Here is a 21373-nt window from a genome sequence, read left to right as displayed (position 1 = left end):
TGCTGCTCTGGCAGGGCAGGAGCCTGCCTGTCTCTGGGCACCACAGCGTGAGCACCCTCCACCATGCACTCTGGACCAGACAGCAGCAGGAGGACCAGCCTTTGGGAGACTGTTCCCTGCTTTCACTCGGGAAGGTCTTACACAAAACTTTTACAAAACGCAAACGCAGAAGTAGTAATCCCTGTGCTACTGTTATAAGGTATACAAAATTCTCAGACAAAAGCTGTCCAGAATTAATATCCTAAAATAAAGCCTTGTTTGCAGTGAGAAATTAAAAAAAAAAAAAAAAAAAAAAAAGAAGTAGATCAGTCTGAGGTAAACAAACAGCATGAAAACTTCATTATAAAGAAGGGACAGAGGAAAAGTGTAGTGAGGCAGGGAAAAGATTAATAGGGATTTACTGATCACTCTCCAGTATGGGAGGCATCAAACGAACCTGGCAGGCAGCACGTTGAAGCGAATACCGTTTGAAATACAACAGACAGGGCTAGCAATGCTGTTACTCCCAGTGACGCACATTTGCAAGTGCAGGAAAACTGTCCTTTCTCTGGCATAAAACCAGCCAAAGACTAAGGATTGAGAACAGGCAGACAGCGCCAAAGCTCAGATCCATGCAGCCCAATGTCCTGAGCCAACAACAGCCCAAACCACATGCTGAGTGAAATCCACTGTTGTGGCAAGCGTGTTTCTCACAACACCCTTCCAAGCTCCCACAAGCTGCAGGGTAGCGACCTTCACAGGCACAGCTGGTAGCTTTGCATCTAACAGGTCTCTACCATATTCTGGCTTTGCTGTCTTTACGGGCTGAGCTGTCATTCAGTCTGACAGGCACTGCTTGCGAGGTTGCAATCAAGTCTGATCAGAAAAACAGATTCTTTGGAGACTTTGCCTCCTACTAGTTTGTAGGTCATTCCTGCCTCCCTATATCCCTCCAAGGTCAAGCACATTCTGCATTCACACTATGTTCCCAATTTATCTTGCATGTAATTTCTCTCACTCTTTCTAAATAAATGCAAACTTCTCCTTTTATTGTAGATGCTGTTCCAACGTAGTGAAATGACTATATTGTTCATTTACCAGCAAACCATCAAGCCATATTTGTTTTGGTATTTCTTTTTCAGTAAATGCCTCCAGGTGCTTAATGACTTTTGTTTTCATCCTAGTATTCACACAAAACTTCTGTGCTTATTCTCACGTGTTTCTCTATAACATACACTGTTCATTTCTCCTCTATAAAACACAAGAGAACCACTTTGTAAGCAGGGAATCTTTTATAACATTCAACACACAGTCTGTACTCCTCAGCTTCAATTTCTTGTAACTTATTTTTCCTCAGTCAATTTGGCTGCTGATGTCAGCTCCTCACTGAACAAGAAGCTTTATAAAAAAATGAATTGCATTCTGTACATTCTAGCTACCTATTTTATGAAATTATGAAAAAGCAAGGCTGGGATACAGATTTCTAGCTTTCCTAAATTCCTTTATTTAATAATAAACATTCTTGCAATGAGGGCCTTCAGGATAATGCACCTCGGGGAGGCGTGTAATAGAGTAATACAACAGACTTCTAAGTCGCATGTGGCAGAGGTCAGCAGCAAGGGAAAATTAGTGTCATACGATGCTTGTTTTATGTTCCATGACAAGAAACTTGCCTGTTTTCTGATAGGCTTTTATCAACAAAAACAAGTTTAGGCCTTGTTGGCAGCTTTGTCAGAGAAGGTTCTGCCTACCCATGTTAATGAAGAAAGGCAGGAAGGCTGAGTAAAAGATCTTTAATTAATAGCGAAACACAGAGTGAAATGTAGGTCACCTTTAATAACCATGTTAGAGTAACAGCTGTGTGTTTCATTTTTGTAGAACAGTTTGTCAGTCAAGGGTTCTTATCAGATATAATTTGGCTTACAAAGAAATACTGAGTTAAGGGGAAACACAAGAACTAGAAAGCTGTAACTGAATGAAACTAATAACCAAGCAAAGGAACTTGGAAACGTCCCAAATGGAACTGAGGAAGGCACAGCATTTTAATACTATCATATAAATACTATGAATGGACTACAGTCTATAGGGGGAAATGTATTTTAGTGGAATGAGTATTTACAATGGTAGATCAAAATGGCTGGACGAAAAATACCTCCTCTCAAGTAATATCCCTTAGGATTCTATGTAACAGCAACCCAGACACGTGGTTTGTCAGTACCCCATACTCCACAGGAGGAATCTCATCTCTAGTGACAGTTAGATCTCTCAAAGATGATGAGGATCAGATCATAGGATTATAGAGCACAGAAAGAAGTGTTCAGGCAGCGCCACTACCTAGCCACCTTTTATACAAAGGGTCTGACTAAACGCCAACCATGGGGTATAAATTCTGAGGGGGGGAGGGGGGGACAACCATTACTGCTGCGTGAGAACAAGAAATGTGCATTGCAGCATGTAGGGAGAATTTTCTTGGCCCCGTTGCTATAACATTACAGCAAAAGCGTATTATTCTGCCTATCGTATCAAATCAAAAGACAGTCGTTATTCCATTTGCAGCTGGAACCATACCTCTGGATTGATTTTATATTGAATAAGGCCAAAGCAGCCTCAGACAAACTGAATTTCTGAGCAGTATGAGAGACTTCTGCGTATACCAGAATGGCCGTCTTGATCACAAGAATTTATGTCATGATTTTTCTGGGAAAACACTGCAGCAGTTTCTTCCATCTTTCAAGAAACTATATCCTTTACTCTGTGTGAGAGTATGTAATACTTTGCCCTTGGATATAAGGTTAACTGCTCTTTTTCACTAGTACTTTTACAAAATGAAAACAACATTTTACCAGTAGGAAAAAACATATGTAAGTGATGTCACTCACTAAGACTTATTCTGACAGAATTACAGAATCCAATTGGGTTGGAAGGGACCTCTAAAGATCATCTAGTCCAACTCCCCCTGCAAGGAGCAACCAAATTGGAGACAGGACTTGGATACTTGATATATTATTACCAACCACACCGAAGGTGAACATTTGCACTTGCTTTATCACACTGAGGTGCAGTGCTGTCAGGAGAGTGCCGGAGCACACGAATCTCAGTCTTCCGGCAGATACTGCTCTCTATGTGGCTGGCATGGCGCCACAAAGATCATCCGATTTCTGCTAGCATTTTCAACACTACAAAATAAAATTTTAAAATTCTACTAGCCAACCCTGATTTGTGAGCAAGTCTGGACCAATTTCATCCTCTGTCTCTTATTATTGAACCATTCCAGCCACTCCTGAAAATTTGTACTCCATCTGACAGAACTGGAAACAGGACTAAACATTGAATATTCATAGTATGTCAAACACAATTTATATTTTCAGGATAATTTTAACCGACTCATGCAGAGAAAAACAAGTATTACATGCATATTTTGTGTTCCACAATATACTGGAAATGAACACAACTAACACATTCTGAACTTTGTCAGGAGGCAAGCAAGCACGTAATGGGCATTCAGAACAGCTTGCATAAGAGTTTGTATTTCCTGTAAACATTTTTACATGCTCTAGATATATTCTCAAGAATGTTAATTTTAAGATTTTGTTTATTCTTTGCATTTACTGAGCTAATTTTTTCATTTCTAATATATCTTTTCTGTGGAGATCCACAATCAAGCATAAGCTACCCCTAAACTGTTGTGCTGAGATAGCAATCCAAATTCAGGTGAATCTTAAATTATAAAAACAACTGATAAAGTGACAGAGGAGTGGTGGTGTAGAGCAGATCACCAGGAAATAATACAGCACATCATCTTCATTGGCCATAACTTTCACATTCCTGGCATATCATAGTGGCCAGGCTACCACAAAAACAAGTCAACTTACACGTTACTCTAGGGAATTTTGCTATGTAGCAGTATTTCTACAGCAACGAGAAGCTGAATGAGTCCAGTGACTATACAAATATTTGAATCCATAGTATGTAGACTGTAAAATCAGGTTGGATGTCAGTAAGCTCTGTACGACAAGCACCTCAATAGGAAAAGAACTGATCTGCATTCCCTATGGACCAGCCAAAAGCAACTTGGTTTAATGTAACAGTCAGGATCACAGTAGTATGAAGTCATGGATGCAAAAATCGATTATTAAAATTCCTAAAGGTAGTAAAGACAAACAAGTCTGTAAAACGAGCATCTGATTTTACAACACAAAAATGCCACAGAAGTGTTAAAGAATTGGGAGTAAGAAAATGTGGGAGACAAGAAATTGAAGGCAAAATCAGCAGGGACAATGTGTTCTGATGTCATACTTCATTACAAATGCATCCTGCCAAGCTAACAAGAAATCTCTCCATCTCTTGGGGAATTCACCAACTAAAAATAAAACAATTTGATTTTAAAAAAAAAAAAAGGACTATGTATTTCCTTTTCCTGACAGCAGAACTGATTTGTGAGATGTAAACACAATTTGAGCGCAATATGCCAAGAAATTCATCTTGCTTTGGGGTAGGGCAACTTCAAACAATACCGTAATTTACATCAAAGAATGGTTTGAGCCATTAGATCAAAAGAACGGAAGCAAAGAGGACAACTACAATATGCCTGATAACTGCTCAGAACGGCTTTCAAAACACGTGCCTTTCTTCCACACAGGAGGCTGTAACATGGACAAAAACAGAGAGACGTGGAAAAGAATGGTGCATTATATTGGCACTTACATTTCCCAAATGTCCTCTGGTAGGTTAGCTGGAATTTCTGTTAAGCCCCTTCCTCGACAATCCACTACATTGTTGCTGCAGGTGCAGGCAGATGGGCAGGTGATGGAACTGGCACTGCATGACGAAGGTTCAGACTGGGAACCTGAGACACAATGAAAACATTAAATGTTAGTTTTGAAAAATGATTGCCTGAGATTTTAACAACAAAATACATCAGCCTGTGATTTTTCCAGATCCTTTTACTATATTAGGTAATAATTTATTTGGATTCAGTGAATATAATATGCTACAAATCAACTGCAGAGAAAACATGTAGAAGATTACTGTGTTCTTATTCTTTCTTAGTCTCCACTCTATCAATCACTTTCCCTCATGGACACTTCTTTGGTCCCCTCCAGTATCAGCCATATCAATTTTTTCAAAGATTTAAAAAATAAGCCTTAAGATCAAGTAGTATCTCCAAAAGTTATCTTTGCCTAGAAGTTTCCATTACACAAACACTCTGAGTATTTTTACGTACTGAGAAAAGACTGTCATCAACGATGACTTATGTTTTTGAAATGAGGTAACCTGTTAGCGCATAAAGACTGGAAATATAAAGCTAGCTTTTTCAAGATTAGACAGTTAATGGAAACACAACAAGAATTTAGAAAAAAGTAAGTTCAAACCTTCAAATCCTTGCTTAATCTAATAATTCCACTGAAAGACAAGAAGCTACTTACAGAGCAAAGCTTTAGCATGAAGACGTTGCTCTACATACACTCTAGTCAATCCATTAGATTCACGTTTAATTAAGTGTCATGAAGTTTTTTTCAAGACTGTAGCAATTATGTCAGTTTTACTCAAATTATTACGATTCTTATGCTTAAAATTTTGATATATACATACACTTAGACACAGATATAATGTTTTTGCTACACTAATTGACTTTATCAAGACGTACCAGTTATTGACTTATTTATGGTGTCATATTTCCAAAGAACATGTAACACAGGAAACCTCAAGTATCTTTTTGACCAGACACAGAGGGCTGAATGTGAAGGCTTGAAGTGACAAATTCATAATAGAAACAGGAAAAACTGGTATTTTTCTAGATTATGGTAGATTATAATCAGGGAACATATTTGGTCTTTTGGTTGGCAAAATTAAAATATCATAATTGTCAAATCACAAATAAATGTGAAAACATGTAAAACTATACACAAAGCTGTATATTCTTGGGGTTTGTCTTGGAAAAGACCCATGATTGATACCTTCATAAATTATAACTGCAGGTGACAAAAAGTCCAAAAATATTTGTTTGCATCAATTTGCAATCCAGTATCATTATGAATTAAAATTTTGTAACAATGGAACATTCTTATAAATTTTCTCTCTTCATTTATGCCTACATACCCTCTGGTTTAGCCCTTAACTATGCATGACAAAGTCAACTCGTATAGCAAGCCTACAGATGTTCCTATTTTCAAAGATTTTAAACAGCAATGAAAAGTCAACATCAGAAAGACATTCAGTGGCACCTCTAAGTATCATTATTTTGAAACGCAGATATAGTTTGAAAAGATGTCAGCTGAAAACTTCTGCAGGCTGACTTCACACTTGCAGAGGGAACTCTCCTGGAAAGCAAAGGCAATTACTGCAAAATCATGCCTTCCATTGGAAAGGTATTGAATTCTGATGTGAATTAGTTTCTGTTTGTCTGAGTTTCCCTTAGTTCAAGCAAGCGGTCATCCCCTTTATCTTATTATTTTGTAGCCAGGGATGACAGAACTGCTTTATGTTGAAGTATACTGTCCAGTTTCAGGTAAGATCACCATGTAACTGTACAAGAAATGTTGCCACATTCAAGTATTGGGTTTTAAATTTTCTTTTATTGGGTCATCAGCTGACTGTCAGGAGATCATGAGAAAAATGTGGGTTTCATAGCAATATCACTGTATGTGTTTTAAATATAGCTTTCACTAATGCTACTCAGAGCTATGAGTGACTGTATTTTGGCAGACCAAACCTCAGAACTTCAATTCAGGCATCCAGAAATTAGATTTTCAGAGGTAGGGATCATCTTGAAAAAAATGGATCTCACAGGACATTTGTGGCATGGGTAGGAATGAAATTCATTCTTTATGAGAGTGGGCAGCTGCTTTCATCATGAGTTGATCCTAATGATCCCTTCTCTTTGCTAAAGTATCCTGTATCATTTACAGTCCGCTTTCCAACTTCCATGACAGCTGCACATAAGTAGTTTACCAGCAACAGTCCTTTATCTCAACACAGAGCTGGCTTCAGTACCAGAGCAGCTTCACCCTATAGAATGAACTGGGCAAAAATCTACTGCAAAAAATTAATTCAGTAATTTAATTAAAGTATAAATCCTAACACACATGACCAAAAGAATCAATTTTATATTTATCAAGCAACCTGAACTTTGAGTTGTTTCAGTTTCAAATTCTTATTAGACATTGTCTTAACATAGTCTACATATGTGATCATGTGTGTAATACAATATTTGAGTTGTAGCTATTTGAACTAAATAAAAAAAAAATAATCTTCCCTAGTAAACACATACATGTATAACAGGCAGGACAAGCAGCTCTCTTGGGTCTGTCTTCTGGCTATAGAAATGCAGGGCAAACATACCATCATTGTGAATTAATAGAATTCCTTCAAATTTAATGGAGCTCTGCCGCATATCACCAACAGCACTGCCAGCTCTGCCTTTCATGGAGTCTAAGGTTTCTGTAAGATTTTAACTGTGAATACTTACAAAAGCAGTTTATATTGCCTCAAACGCACACAGCCCTGTTATCTTTGCACAACAATGACATTTGCTCTTACAACCTTATCACGTACATTTTACATTTTTAATTTGTCTGCCTATATTGTGGTGCAATGGCCAAAACAAAATCAAGAGTGAGGGAAGTGCACATGAGCTATTGTAAGCTTTTTGGGATAGGGAGAAATTATCAAACTGAGAAGAAACACTTCAGAGCAATTCTTCCTCTCTGGGAGGCAAAAAGAAAGTTGGCAGCAAGGTCAAATCTTCCACACACTCTTTATCCTCACATGTCTGATATGTTTTCTGAAGAGGCTTTGTAGCAAGGGGAAAATGCATTTTGCACAGTTATAACACCACAAAATATCGCTGTGGGTTAGAGAAGCAGTAATACACTCCCTTTTCATTAGGGCATATCATCAGAAAACCTGATGTATTGCCAGTTGGAGTTTTAAGAGTCTGTTGCTGACTCTACTGCATCTAAATCAACAGCAGAAGATTCAGTGGAACTCAGCTCATCACCTTCACATTTTGTGTGACGCAGTATTGCTCTACATTAAAGGAATGGCTTGAAAGGAGGTTATTATATAAAGCGCTCGGAAAAGAGAGAGAAAAAGCAGAAATACCAGTCTTCCTTGCACAAAAAGCAGGTAGCAACAGTAACAAGGTTGATAATATCATACTACAGTTAAATATAATGGAACTTTGCAGCAACTTTTTGAATGAAAAAGGCCAAAAGGTAAATCAGAACATTGTTTGAGCTGCCCACTAAGCCTTTCACATCCTCTCCAAACAAACACCTGATAAATACTTGACCAAAGGCAATAGGAGTCCTTTTATTTACACTGAATTTGGACCAAAAACCATTTACCTGTGATTCTCTACTACAAAAAAGGAATTTTTATGTGAACAGAGTTTTGATTTATGCCTAGTGAGTAAAAGAAATAACCATTGAGTTAACCAGGGAGGTACCTCATGTCAAAACAGAGAGAGCAAGCAGTATAATGTCTTTATTCTTAGCACAGATGCAACCGAAATGGGATGAAAAAATAACAACTTACACTGAAAGAAAGTAAAAAGTAAAGAAAGAGGCTGTCTCTGTGTGGACTCTTTATTTTCCACATAAAATGAGTGATCAGTTTTCTCATTTCACTTAAAATAGGATAGAAAAGGAGTATTTTTATGAACTTAATTTCTCATTATAAGCCTGAATTCTCTGAGTGCCTGAAAATACCCAATACTCCTGCCACTTTTGACTGACATTTTCTGCTTAGAGTAAAAATAGTTTTGATTTCATGCTGAATACAGCCCTTTATATTTGGTGAATTTCTTTCTTCATGAGCAAAAGTAGATCTAGACTGTAGATTTCCCGCACATTTAATGAAATAAAAAGACTTTGTGCATAAATTGTTATTGTTATTATCAAATGCTTTTGCTTATGTTTTTCCTTTGCAAAAAATAAAATACTGTATTACACACGCACACTCAACAGGCACCTAGCACATATTCCATCAGCTCTTACACAGTCACCTGTTAAGGTAAAGTTTTCTTGAATAATGCTATACACAGAACTTCAAATCTGATTTGGATTTAACTGTTTCAATTAAATGAGGATCTATTGTAAGCTCCATAGCAGATCTATAGAATTAAAGCACAAAAAAATTCCAAGAGAGTTTAATCAGTTTGATGTTTGTAGAGAGCTGGTAAAGAAAGCACTGGTCAAGAAAACAAGTCTAAGTAGGCTACGGAAGTTAAAGTTCTTAAAATTAAAATTTGGGTATGATTTTCATAGGTATGCAGAGTATAAGCATACAGTTAGATCAAGGGCCCCAAGGCAATATAGCCTGTAGAAAAAGATATTTGAAATCTGAAAATGAATTTTCCTTTTACTGCCAATACTACAAAAGAAAAGACACAGGAAAAGCAAAAATCTGTCAGGATTCCTGTTTGTGTCCTTCACTAGTGCACTAAACTCCTTACGGCATGGATACAACAAAAGGAAATGGCCCTAGAGAAGCAAGCTGCATTTATATTATTTCCCTTCTGAAGTTCTTCTTACTATCTGTCATAATCTCATTTCAGATTTTTTCTGTTACACAGCAGCACTAGTTCACCATGTTAATTATATTTTTCTCTAAGAGATAAAAATCATCAACCCAATTATACATTTTGCTGTTAAAAAAACCCACTAACAAATAGCTAGGATAGGAACACGATTAACAAAAATTACTATGCTTTTTGTGCCTGATGTAATGGAATGACAGCCTCAATGATTATGGTAGTTAATATCTGGCATGCCATTAGCCTGCATCACTTTTTACAGTCTCAGATTATAGGTTAGGGGGAGAGAGGAGACAGGGGAGAGACTTAGGACCCAGCAGTTTACAGAGAAATTAACTGCTTTTCTCAAATGAGCATCTCATTGGCCTCTTGCCTTTTAAGAGCAACTAATAGACTGATATTACAATTAGAATGGAATGGTTATGATGTATAAATGAACAGTTTAAATGTCACAAGCGTTTGAAATAAATTTTGCAATGACTAAATAAACTAAATAATCTCATTTGCACTGACACCCAATTACGGCACACTAAGCAGTGTATTTTATTATCTCCTCACCTATCCAATTGCCTTTGCAGCAGTTCTTTTCCACCAGCGAAATGTTAGTTATTTGTTAAAAATATTAATGGATTTTGAGAAAAATCTGACAGGATTTACCAGTTAAAAATCTGTGGTGGCTTTAAATCATTTTAGCAGACATGAAATTATTGATCAATAAACAAACACTACAAGTACTGCAGATCTGTGGACATATCATGACCTTTTGTGGTTTAATTACACAACCCATTGAAACTTCTTACAATGCTGGGGCATCTGAAATCGATTACTACTACACAAGCGATAATTTTCCTTAGACTCCCAGTAATACAATCTCAAAAAGGTACCTAAAGCAGCTGTATTTCTCCTGATTGGTGTTTGCATCCCAGTATTAAAATACACTCAAGTGTGCGTAGTCCTGCAGAGAGATATGGGCAAGTCAATCACAACTGACTATCTGCAAAGTTAACATTCCCTATTGATGGCAAATATTCCACTGATGGAGAAAAATTTGTATAAATGCGTTTATTCTACAGAAATGTGCAGCAAATGTTTTATGCAAATATTTCCATCTACGGTTTTTCAACAGCTTTTTGCTGAGCACAGCATTAAGTATTTATGATTAGTGACTTGAGCCCCTGATTGATGATGCTAATACCATCAAGTTCATGGCATGCAAAAATTTGCTAGTCATGAATATTCATTATTTGATTCAAGTTCACTATTTTGCTGAACATTCCCAAGCAGTAAATTTATCTGTTAAAAATTCATGGCATGTGAGCACAACTGTTCTGTAGGCAAAGTCAACACCAATTGGTTTACAAACAAGTACTGAGGAATAAAAAAGGAAATATCCAATTGCAGTGAAAGGAAGGTCTGGCATAATGAATGGAGCCTACTTTATTCTACAAAAACCTACTCTGTCTGTTTCAAAATCTATCAGTAAAGTAATACCATTGAAAATCAGACCTTATGTCACATTGTCTTATCCTAAAAGCACCAATATTGCAATTATTTAATTAACAATAATAGTGCCAAAATTGTATGGAATACTTCCAAACAAACTGAAAAAAACTAGAACAAAGCAGCAGGCTCACCTGTAACAACTGAGGTCTAATAGGTAGATTTGTTCTTCTAAAGGATTAATAAAACTGCAACAGAATATGTGAGACAACTTAAGTCCTTTCAAAACTATGACAAAGTTGTTTTTCTCTCAAGGAAATTTACTCCATTTAAATCTTCCATAGGAGGGATTGAAAAGTTAGAGTTTGAATGTCTCCTCTGCCCACTCTGAGCCTTTCTTTGAACGTCCTTCTCCAGCCATGTCAACACAGGCATTTTCTCCTAAAAGCAACCAGAACTTAACTTTCTGACTATCGCAACATAAGGAAGGCTGCTAGCGTGTATTTGGTTCTCTGGGTTTGTGTACTATTTGCTCTTCCAAAACAGGCTAAAGACTAAAAAAATAATGCCACTATAAAGTTTTAAATAGATGCAGCGCTACTGCAGTTCATATGGCATCTATGCACAGTAATCTCATTAAAGCAAATTCCACAATTCGTATTAGCAGTCCGGAAGGTGCATATGAACTGACATTTAAAAATAGGTCCAGAAATAATACAGTGAACTTATAAATATATTCAAGCATAAAAATGAAGAGGAAGACAAATTATTTAAGTGAAAGGATACCACCTGTACAAGGTTAAATGATGGATAATGGTCATGATCAATTGTAAGCATACGAAGGGAGTATAGTTCTGGAATAGCCTTCTAAACAGGTTATCCGTTAAAGAACCTGAACTGTTTCACGATGAAGTTTGAAATAGTTACAGAAGTGATAGGAATAGTTTAAGACCACACTTTGAGTCCCTGGCGCTTGATTTGCTGGTATTTGAAAAGGAGTTTTAAACACAATTTGATTTTGCTTGATTGCACGTTTGTCTTTGCTGCTGCTTGTTCCCCGTGTCCCATGGCAGCTAACACAGGGCTTGCCCTGCCGCAGCACCAGAGCTGGGCTCTTCAGGAAGAGCAGGAAGATCAGATTCACTTTAATAAGTTACAGAGCGACACAGCTATTCAGAGGATGCCAGGCAGAAGGTGACATTTCTCCTCATGATGAGACCCGGGGGGTCCAGCCTGGTCAGGAGCTCACCCAACGGCCAGATCTGGAGGGAAGAAACACTTTTTTCCAGATGAGTGGGCAAGGACTGAAGAGTGAAGCATTGTCTCCTTCCCAGAGCCACCTCAGAATCCCTTGGACTAAACTGTTTGGCATTTGGGACACCCTAAGGAAGGCAGGGCAATGGCGACCTTTCTCGCCTTCCTCCTGGGACAGGCTGAGGCTGCTGCCTTTGCTCCTTTGCAAGAGACCTCTGGTACATTCAAGAATTTATAGAATATAATTCTTACGGATCCTCTCACCTAAACCCGTTTGCTTGCAATTTTAATTCAATTAGCCAGGATATCGCTTCAGTTTCGGCAGGGGGCGCCGGCGCCGGGCGGGCGGGATGGGATGGCGTTAGCGCCGCCGCGCTGCAGGCAGGGCCCGGCCTGTCAGGGCGGCCGGCGGTGCCTCTGTGGAAGTGCGCTTGAGAAAGGGCAAAACGGTGCCAGGCGGTCAGGAGTGAGGAAAAAAGTGTGAGAAACAGCCCTGCGAAGGCGGAGACTGAGGAGCGGGAGGAGGTGCGGGAGCAGATGCTGTTTTCCCTCCCTGTCCTGCTGCGGAGGGGCAGTGAGAGCAGCTGGGTTGGTGCCCGGCCGCGGCCCATCCACCCCTGTGGTCATGCAACTATGTAATATCACTAAATTTTATGGGCAGTAAAACAGAAATTCACTTGCACCTGATACTGACTGTACGCAACTTTGCATTTGCCACCTATTCATTTATGAAAGTCTGCAGCCATTTTCCAAGCAGCTCTATGCTGTTTTTAATTACTTTTACTAATTGAGTATCCATAAATGTGTTGCCAATCACATACGCGTATGGAACAGAAAAAGCCTACAGATTCCATGCGAAGGCTTGGCCACACGCTGCCCGTCAGCCCCGTTCCTCCGCGTGTAGTACCGCTGCTCCGTGAAGCAGCCCCGGCCGAGGCCGTGGTACTGACCCCCGGCGCCACACACCACCACGGGGCGTCTCCGCTGCATACCCAAATAGCACCAACGTACCAGTAATAAAACAAGCCACTGGTTAACATAAAAACTAATCACATTATTATTCTTACAGCAACAGCTCAAACGCTCAATGGCTGAATAATTATACCCCAACCCGCCATCATTAAATAAGCATTAAAGAGCTACACATGCTGCTTTGTGGAAAAGAGAATTCCAGAACAAAGGTAATTATACTGGAAAGGTAAGACATCGTTTTCAGACTGTAAAACTAAATTTACTGTAATTTAAAGCCAATTTTCAGCTTCAGTCTTCAAAGAAGTATTAAACACCTTAATAAATACATATTTATCCCTCAGATTTGCAAGATGGCCCCCAAATAAAAAACACCATATGTGGCATCTTCCATACGAAGCAATTCAAGAAGTAAATTCTTACAGTATGAAACAACATAACTGCTAGTGCTAGAGTAAACTTAAATTTGTAATAAGAAACTTAATGGAAACAGAAAACAAACAAACTCCGGTAAACAGCGATTAGTATCTCTCCAAACCTCCTATAGGATTTCATTTGAGGACCAACAAATGCACAGTATTGAAATGTTTCTTTAGACAAGATGTCAATGTTAGTTTGTGGTAGAAATTATAACAGGAGGTAAAAATTCTACCAGAGTTAAACAAAAATTTTGTAAGACCAAATTTAAAGCACAATTTTTACCAAAAGGCGTTAAAAGCCATACAATGCTGCATAGACTCCATTGTAAGAATATTTACTGGTTCTGTTGATGGTCACAAAAAGCATGAACCAACATAACAGTGAGAAAAAAAAGATGTTATTTGTCTAATGTGACTCACAGGTCTCTCTTTTGGAAAGAGGTCAAAGTTAGACGAAATGGTTAAGCTCACTTCTAAAAGTAATAAAACAGCTGTACCATGAAGATGTCCTGCGCGGCAGAAAGTGACCATTCACACACACGCACACACAGAGAAAAAGGCCGCCTCCTCCCATGCTGTTTATCCAGCTTCCTGGGACCATTAAAACTAAGGGCCGTTAACAGCCCTTCTCTGCATGAACTGGGATGGGCTGCATGGAGAGAAACTGCTCTGCTCCATCTGGGACATTGCTACTGCCCAGCACTAGCAAAATCTGCATCTTTAGTAAATAGTCCTCCCCCCTCTTTAGCTTCCAGGGAGCAGCAATCTTCCGTGCTGGCAGTACCTCCACGTCCCGTGTTGAAAGGAGCAGACCTGCTGTTAGTTACGCAGATATACTGTCGCACAGTCTTTCAAATAGGAGCAGATGGGGGGAGTTCCTCTCCCCACACACTTTTCCTTTGCCATCTTCTGAATGTTCTCATTAAGATACTAAGCTTGAGGAGTGCTATTTTATTAGTTACTCATTGTTGGTTTTCTCCTCAAAAATATGCTGTGAAGTTATTAGGAGAAAAACGGAGAAAGACAATCTACTGAGTTTTTGTGGTCTGGGCCAGAGAGTAACAGCTATGTTTTAAGACAGTTTGAACTCACCTAAACAAATAAATCTGCTTTCTAATTAGGGCTTCCTGTCTACATTAAGCAGCAGGAAGCTAACATATTTTCCTCTTTACTATACCTCAGCTGCAGTCTCACTGTATAAATCAAAAACTCTAGATCTTCAACCAAGATTTGGATCAATCTGCTATTTTCTTAAAATCAGTATCAGTTTATGTAGCCAGAAATCATTAGACAGTTGGCTCTGATAATGATTTCTCTCTTGCATCAATTTCAGACTGAATTTTAACTTATTTCATCCAAATTACACAACTTGATTTTCTTCAGGTTCTTGTAGATCCTCTGAATGGGAACTAAGGATCAAGAATCTGAGAAAATGTTTCTAATGAAAAAGAGAATGACATATGAATCCAATTTCCTTCTCTACAATGCTTGTTTCATTTTTAAAGTATCTTAGACAAGTACTTAAAAATCACATATTTTATACTTAAGCTTTGTTAAATTTCATATCGCAGGACATACAGGACAAATCAGCTCCAAATTAACATCAACATTTTAGAATCTAGTGCTTCTTACATCAGAAAAGCATGAATTCATTAACTGTTAGAAATACCAATCTCTGGTCTATTCTAAGAAAACTCATCCAATCATCATAGTCCATTGTAAACGCTGTCCACTGTAAAACACCTCAAGCTACTGGCCAAAATGATAACAATTCTGTATCAGCCTGCACCTTCAGGGTCAACACCAGGTCCTGCCATACTGCCTCGCAATCAGCAGCAACAGTACCAGAAAAAAATCAACTTCCTCTCACCACCCACTAAAATCAGCCCACAGTCTCTGCCTGCTTATCTACCAGATAGTCCTCCGCCAGCAACCAGTTGAGAACTGGTGACATTTGAGCTCTTCTGACCGCAGCCAGCTGAGGACAGCAGTGGCTGATGTACGCTACACATCACAGTATGAGACACAACACTCCTGAACTCATCTGCTTTATTCTTAGATGTGCAGTTCAGATGCATATTTATTTACTCGCATATATACTTAGGAAAAACAGAATGATTAATCATTGTAAAAACATCCAAATGGGGTCACTCAGTGGGTCCTGCAGAGAGCACTGAAAAGACCAAGGTGCTGATGGTATAACTTCATGAATCCACTGCTTCAGTGTGCAAAGCTCTACAGCCACGCTGATGCAGGTGAGAAAACACATTATGACTTGACATAACTGATCAACATGTAGATTCATTTCAACTTCAATAAGTAAAGAGCAGAAGAAAAATCAAAGAGCCATAATAAAACTTATGAGAGGAAAATGAAATAAAATTACTATCCTAAGAAGGTCAGAGGAGGACAAGAGACAGGCAAATAGGCAGAGAGACAGAGTGTGTTTTCCAGAGAGACAGACAGAGTTAGAGAGGCAGAATTAGAAAAAGAGAAGCCAGTTCAACAGTGAAACATCTGAACATGGGGAGGAAGCTGGGTTTGATCCAAGCAAAGACTGGAAGGCTCTAAGCAGTACCGAGCATAAGCCAGCACCCTCAGATGCTTCTCTGCTAGCTAAGGGAACAAAAAAATAAACAGTTCCCAAGGATCAGAGTGCGGGTAATATTTCAACTGGCATTAAGTCTTTGTTTAGTGTACCGTTTCTCTTGTCACGGCAATGTGGCAGTGAATTGCAAGGTTATGGTGAAGAAAAGGAGAAATACATCATGCTATGTGCAGCACATCAACTGGTGCCACACAATTTCCCCTTCTGCAACGTACTGTCTTGTAGGAGACTGTCTCACCGAACATATCCCATAGCTCAATAAGGAAGGAGGAAGAGCCTGCTTGGAGATTTCTTTGGGAGCAGATGGCTTTAAGGCAAAGGCCCAGGAAGGCTGCTCTGTCAGGGGTGGCTCTGGAGGAGAGACTCTCCTACAAGGAGGGGACAGCTTGCTGAAGAATCCAGCCAGCAGGCTCTGGTGGGTGACAGGACTGCCAGCAGTACCCAGCACTCTCCCCCGATGGTGAGGGGCCATCTAATCCCAATCCTGCTCAATTCTGTTAATGACCTTTCCCCAGCCTCCTCAGTAACACAAATCTGATTAGACATATTTGCAAACCTTTCTGCAGGCAACTGTGCACTGCTTAATCCTACACACTTACCTGCAGTTCTGAGCCAAACAATCATGGGCATGAACAAGTGAAACCTGGAATAGCTTTGCCGCTGCTCACAACTTGCCTACGAGTGCCGTCTGAATTAGCATTTTTATAATTTATATGCACAAGCTGAACAACATTTTTGGAAGGCTGACTCTAAGTTTACACAGGTATGACTCAGTTTACACAGCTATATCTGCACATAACTGACTTCAGCAACATTATCTTGACAGACTTTGCACCTAGTGCTTATAAACATCACTGTACAGAACTAGTAGTATAGTGTCCAGAAGGAATCAAGCCAATTTGGGTTCCAGTTACGGCACTTCTCTATCAGTGTTTCACTTTTTCTTTTCCTACTTACACTATTCCTTGGTATGTAGCATTCAAAATTTAATTCCAAAGGAACATTTATCACAAAATTCTTAAAAAAACACAACTATTTTTTGCATTAGGGTTTAAAGAATAACCAGAAGTCAATTTTTCAAGGATGTTTTTCTTCTTTCCCCAAATTATTTGATTCTCCTCTTCCTGCTTTGAAACATGCAACCGCACAAGTTTTGAAGTGGAGTGCTCTGATGAAGCCCAGTTCACGGTGGAGGAAAAGCTGGGTTTTCTTTTGCTGTGATGATATTGCCACTGCCATAAAAACACAAGTGCTTGAAATGCTGAGCCTATACTTAAACAGAGTAGTTCACTACCTTGTATTTCAGCTCTTCATAACTGTGATGCGAAGGCAGCTTTCACTGCCAGCTTGAGGCTAGTTACAGTGATTCATATAAGCTTAAATTGTATAAAATTCCTTTGCAGAGAGAAAAGTTCAGTTCACTATTCAACTCCTGTCCTAATTTGACTTCATAGCCAAACACAAACAAGTTATGCTGTAGCATCAGGAATAAGAACTGTAGTAGGAACAGGAAAGATTTACATCCTCTTTAAACTAGCTGTCCATTTAGGTTTTTGTGAAGCTAGCACATACTAAACCGAGTTCTCTCCTAAATCCTCCACTAAAATGAGCTCTTCAAGTGCATTTCTTTTTCACTATATTTCATTTCACAAATGAGGGCTAGGGGATACAGTTGATGGACTGTCTCACTGGAAGCTTCCTTCATTTAACTTTTATCCATTTATGTTTTAATAAAAAGCAGGCCAAGCTTGAGAGTTCTCTTACATGTTCTTGGTCCAACAGGCAATTGTTAAAAATCTTTTCTCTTTTGGAAGTCACAGTCTGCACAGAAAACTCAGTTTAGATGAGTTCTGTCCCCGTTAATTTCTCATTCAGCAATTATCTCCTCTCCTGATCTGAACAACTCTTCTTCCTGCGCTTCACTATATCATAAATCCAAATAGCTGAACTCACGCCCCATCTGAAACGTCATTTCATAAGAAAGAAATGCTGTGGTTACATCTTTGGTAAAATTAGATTCTGCTAATAGCTTAATTCACTTATCCATTTCTTTTATCCTTCCTCTCCCATGACTGTTAGATTTCTAAACTTTTCTTTTAGTTAAACTTCTGATGTAATTTATCAGATATTCTGGGGATCCTCAAATCTCCACAACTGTGTAGAAGCTGCTCAGCACTCTTGAAAATCATATCACAAAAATCACTGTTACACAATTTCATTTTCCATATGCCCATAACACTTCCTGCACAACTCCAGGGCTGGGCATTAATTTATTTTCCATGATAAAGTTAAGGGAATCAAACCCTTCTTCTCTAAGTACAACTGTTTCTCTTTCTTTGTCTCATGTAAATGAAACTATAGAAAAAAGGCATTCCTAAAAACATTTCGAGCACTAGCACTTGTACTGTATTTCCATCAGTCAACCCATGTACGAAGACGATAAAGCTTTAGGGCTCACAGGCTATGAGAGATAAAGAACACATTAACCCAAGACTCAGTCTATCAAGATTAGGACTCGTATCCACTTCATAACAAGCTCCCTGTGTTACTTACCATTTGGCCTGAAAAATATCTCCAAACTTGTGTCTACTTGTGTCTGGTATTTCCCCCCCCTTATTTTTTTTTTCAGAGCGTACGCACTGCCATGCCTCCTCTGCCAGATATTTTTCAGCCAAATTCAGAGATTTCTTTTTCCATTTTTTTAATGTTTTTCTGTCTTTTTTCTTTTTCTTCTTCTTTTAAGAAAATGCATTTCTATCACAAGAGCCAAGTGCAGTTCCAGAGACTTGATGAATAGGCCCAACGTATACACACATGGTTTGTGAGTTGGCCGTGTACCATCAGCCTCATTTATCAGTGTGGAAACTTGTAAAACAGTGAAGTGCATTGCTGCCCTAAGAATCCTGTTTCAATCCCTGGGATAAAATCTGCTCCTCTGTTTCTATAGTTCAGTCATTTACCAACAGACTCAGATTAGCATTTTCTATTTCCTTTTGTATTCCAGTCAGCTGTAGAGCTCTTCCCTTGAGAAATACCAAATTATCCACACATAACTGATTTCTTATGTTGATATCATTGGCAATGCTAAAGTAGAAAAAATAATTTAAGAACTGAAATGTTAACTGGAATCCAATAATTCTTATAAAACTGGAAAAATGAACAATTTGATCTACTCCCATACAGTTTAACAATGATAAAACAAACAAGATTGCTACAGAATGGCATTCAAACACAACATCATAATTTTCCACTCACTGTTTTTATGTGAATATCAATATAAAACCATCAGCTAATAGATAAATGAATAATTGGCAGCATTACCAGAGCAGACAAAGTCCTTCTTCTGAACCTCCGCCACTAGAAAACCCCGCAGGTTTACAGGTGCCAAGCAGAAGGTGAACTGCCCGATAGTGCGCCTCTGCCGCAGCCAGTCAGACAGCCAGGCCAGGTGGCAGTCGCAGTGCAGGAAGTTGGAGTGAAGCCGCCTACAAAAGACCAAACAGCACTAAAGTTATTAGCAGGTTTTTTAACCAAAGACAGAAACCAGAGCAATTAAGCACAAGCCTGTCTGGCTCTTCACCACAATTAAGTAGGACCGTTGCAGGTGATTGGTTACAGCTGAGTCAGGTCTTGACTGTCTACATTGCCGTGTAATATACAAATGTGCACATATAAATTACTGCTATTATCTATAATGTCTTGGAAGAATCAATTTAGATAATTACATGCCTACAGGTAATCATGAGCCGGCCCTTCTAGAGAAGAGAACATGCAGAATTTAAGATTCCTCCAAGTAATTAATCACTTTGCCTGTGATTTCATATCAGAAATAACTGCATGAATGTACCACCTTTGAGTGAATTCAAAGGATGGCTTGTATAAACACAAGGACCAGGCTGAAAAACAGGATGGTAGGTGATTCTTCCCTCTCCTCTCTCCTTTGAGGGGAGAGATCCCACACACCAGAGACTATTGATACTTTGTATGTTCCTGTGTTGCCTGTAGAAATTCACCAATACCCTTTTTACTGAGCAATTTAATGCAAGTATGCAGGTTCTGGACAGGAATTTTCAACTCATGTTGAAGAAGGGGACCACGACGTTGCCACGGCTGTTCTTTGGAGGGGAAGATCTAGCCACACAGCTCCCTTCCCAGCCTGCTCCATGCCTGCCACTAGAGACTTGCAGAAGCATCATCACATTGTGGGGGGAAGTCTGCAAGATGATGATGCACTCAGGGAGCAAATCTGGTAATTTTAATTGCTACCAAACTTTAGGTCAAAACAAAAGCCCAGGACATTAATTCTTTCACTCCTTGTAATGAGTCATACATTTTCAGTGTTATACCAAAGCTGAAACGATAAAACAGATTGAAAATCCTGTCAGAAATGCTTAGAAAAAGCATTATTCACTAATATTGCAGGCATTACATTTTAAAAAAACCCCACAACTGGTGTGCACAGAATTTAGCCTTGTCCATCCACCACAGAAATTAACTGTCTGTCTGTGAGATCTTCATATTGCACAGCAGCAGTGCTGGGCAGCAGTGGCGCCCGGGCTGACAGTCCCCAGATTTGTATGTCTGGGGTGGGCAGTCACAGTAAAAGACCACAAATCTGGAACTGGGAGTTTATCCTGTAGAGATGGAAGACGCTAGTCTCCTGGAAACACTGCAAAACCCAATTGTTTTAGAAGGATGGCTAGAAGACCTTGTTCTTAGGGATTATGAAGCTATTTAATTGACACTGCAGTAAGTTAGATTTCTCGTAAAATGTTTTGCTATTATGAACCATTAATCTGCCTGGAACACTTTTTGTTGATTGAAAGAACAAATAAATACATTTACATAGAAAAGAGAACAAATACCATCTAGCCAGAAATCATCCTAAGTAAGATTTTGTTCTAACTTAGAGAGTAAGCATTTAATTTAAATCCTTTAAAGTGCAATCCCTTCCCACCACAGCAGTCAACACTGATACTCAGAATCATCTTCCTTCAGGAACTGAAACAGAGCTCATCCCATGCCAATTTGTATAGCTGGTTTCTGGGTTTTCCCATTTTAGTAGTGCAAGCTGTCACCTCTTCGCCAGCTCACCTGCCTCAGCAGAGCTTTACCTTGTCATTTGTTCAAGTTTTTTGCGCAGATATTCTACAGTTGGCTTTTGAG

The 21373-nt window shown here is 39.0% G+C and overlaps 1 protein-coding gene across 1 annotated transcript in view; it reads right to left on the bottom strand.

Moving 5' to 3' along the window:
• The window catches only part of SLIT3 (slit homolog 3 (Drosophila)), a gene marked incomplete at its 5' end in the record, with an annotated part of 473057 nt that overhangs the window by 179602 nt on the left and 272082 nt on the right, over positions 1-21373 (bottom strand). The window contains 2 exons of the mRNA XM_009890879.1: positions 4684-4825; positions 19529-19692. Coding sequence (XP_009889181.1) covers positions 4684-4825; positions 19529-19692 — 306 coding nt within the window. The remainder of the gene's footprint in view (positions 1-4683; positions 4826-19528; positions 19693-21373) is intronic.

Source organism: Charadrius vociferus, unplaced genomic scaffold (assembly GCF_000708025.1).
Source record: "Charadrius vociferus isolate BGI_N301 unplaced genomic scaffold, ASM70802v2 scaffold108, whole genome shotgun sequence".
NCBI classification, from domain to species: domain Eukaryota; kingdom Metazoa; phylum Chordata; class Aves; order Charadriiformes; family Charadriidae; genus Charadrius; species Charadrius vociferus.
This window is presented reverse-complemented; position numbering and strand designations above follow the sequence as displayed.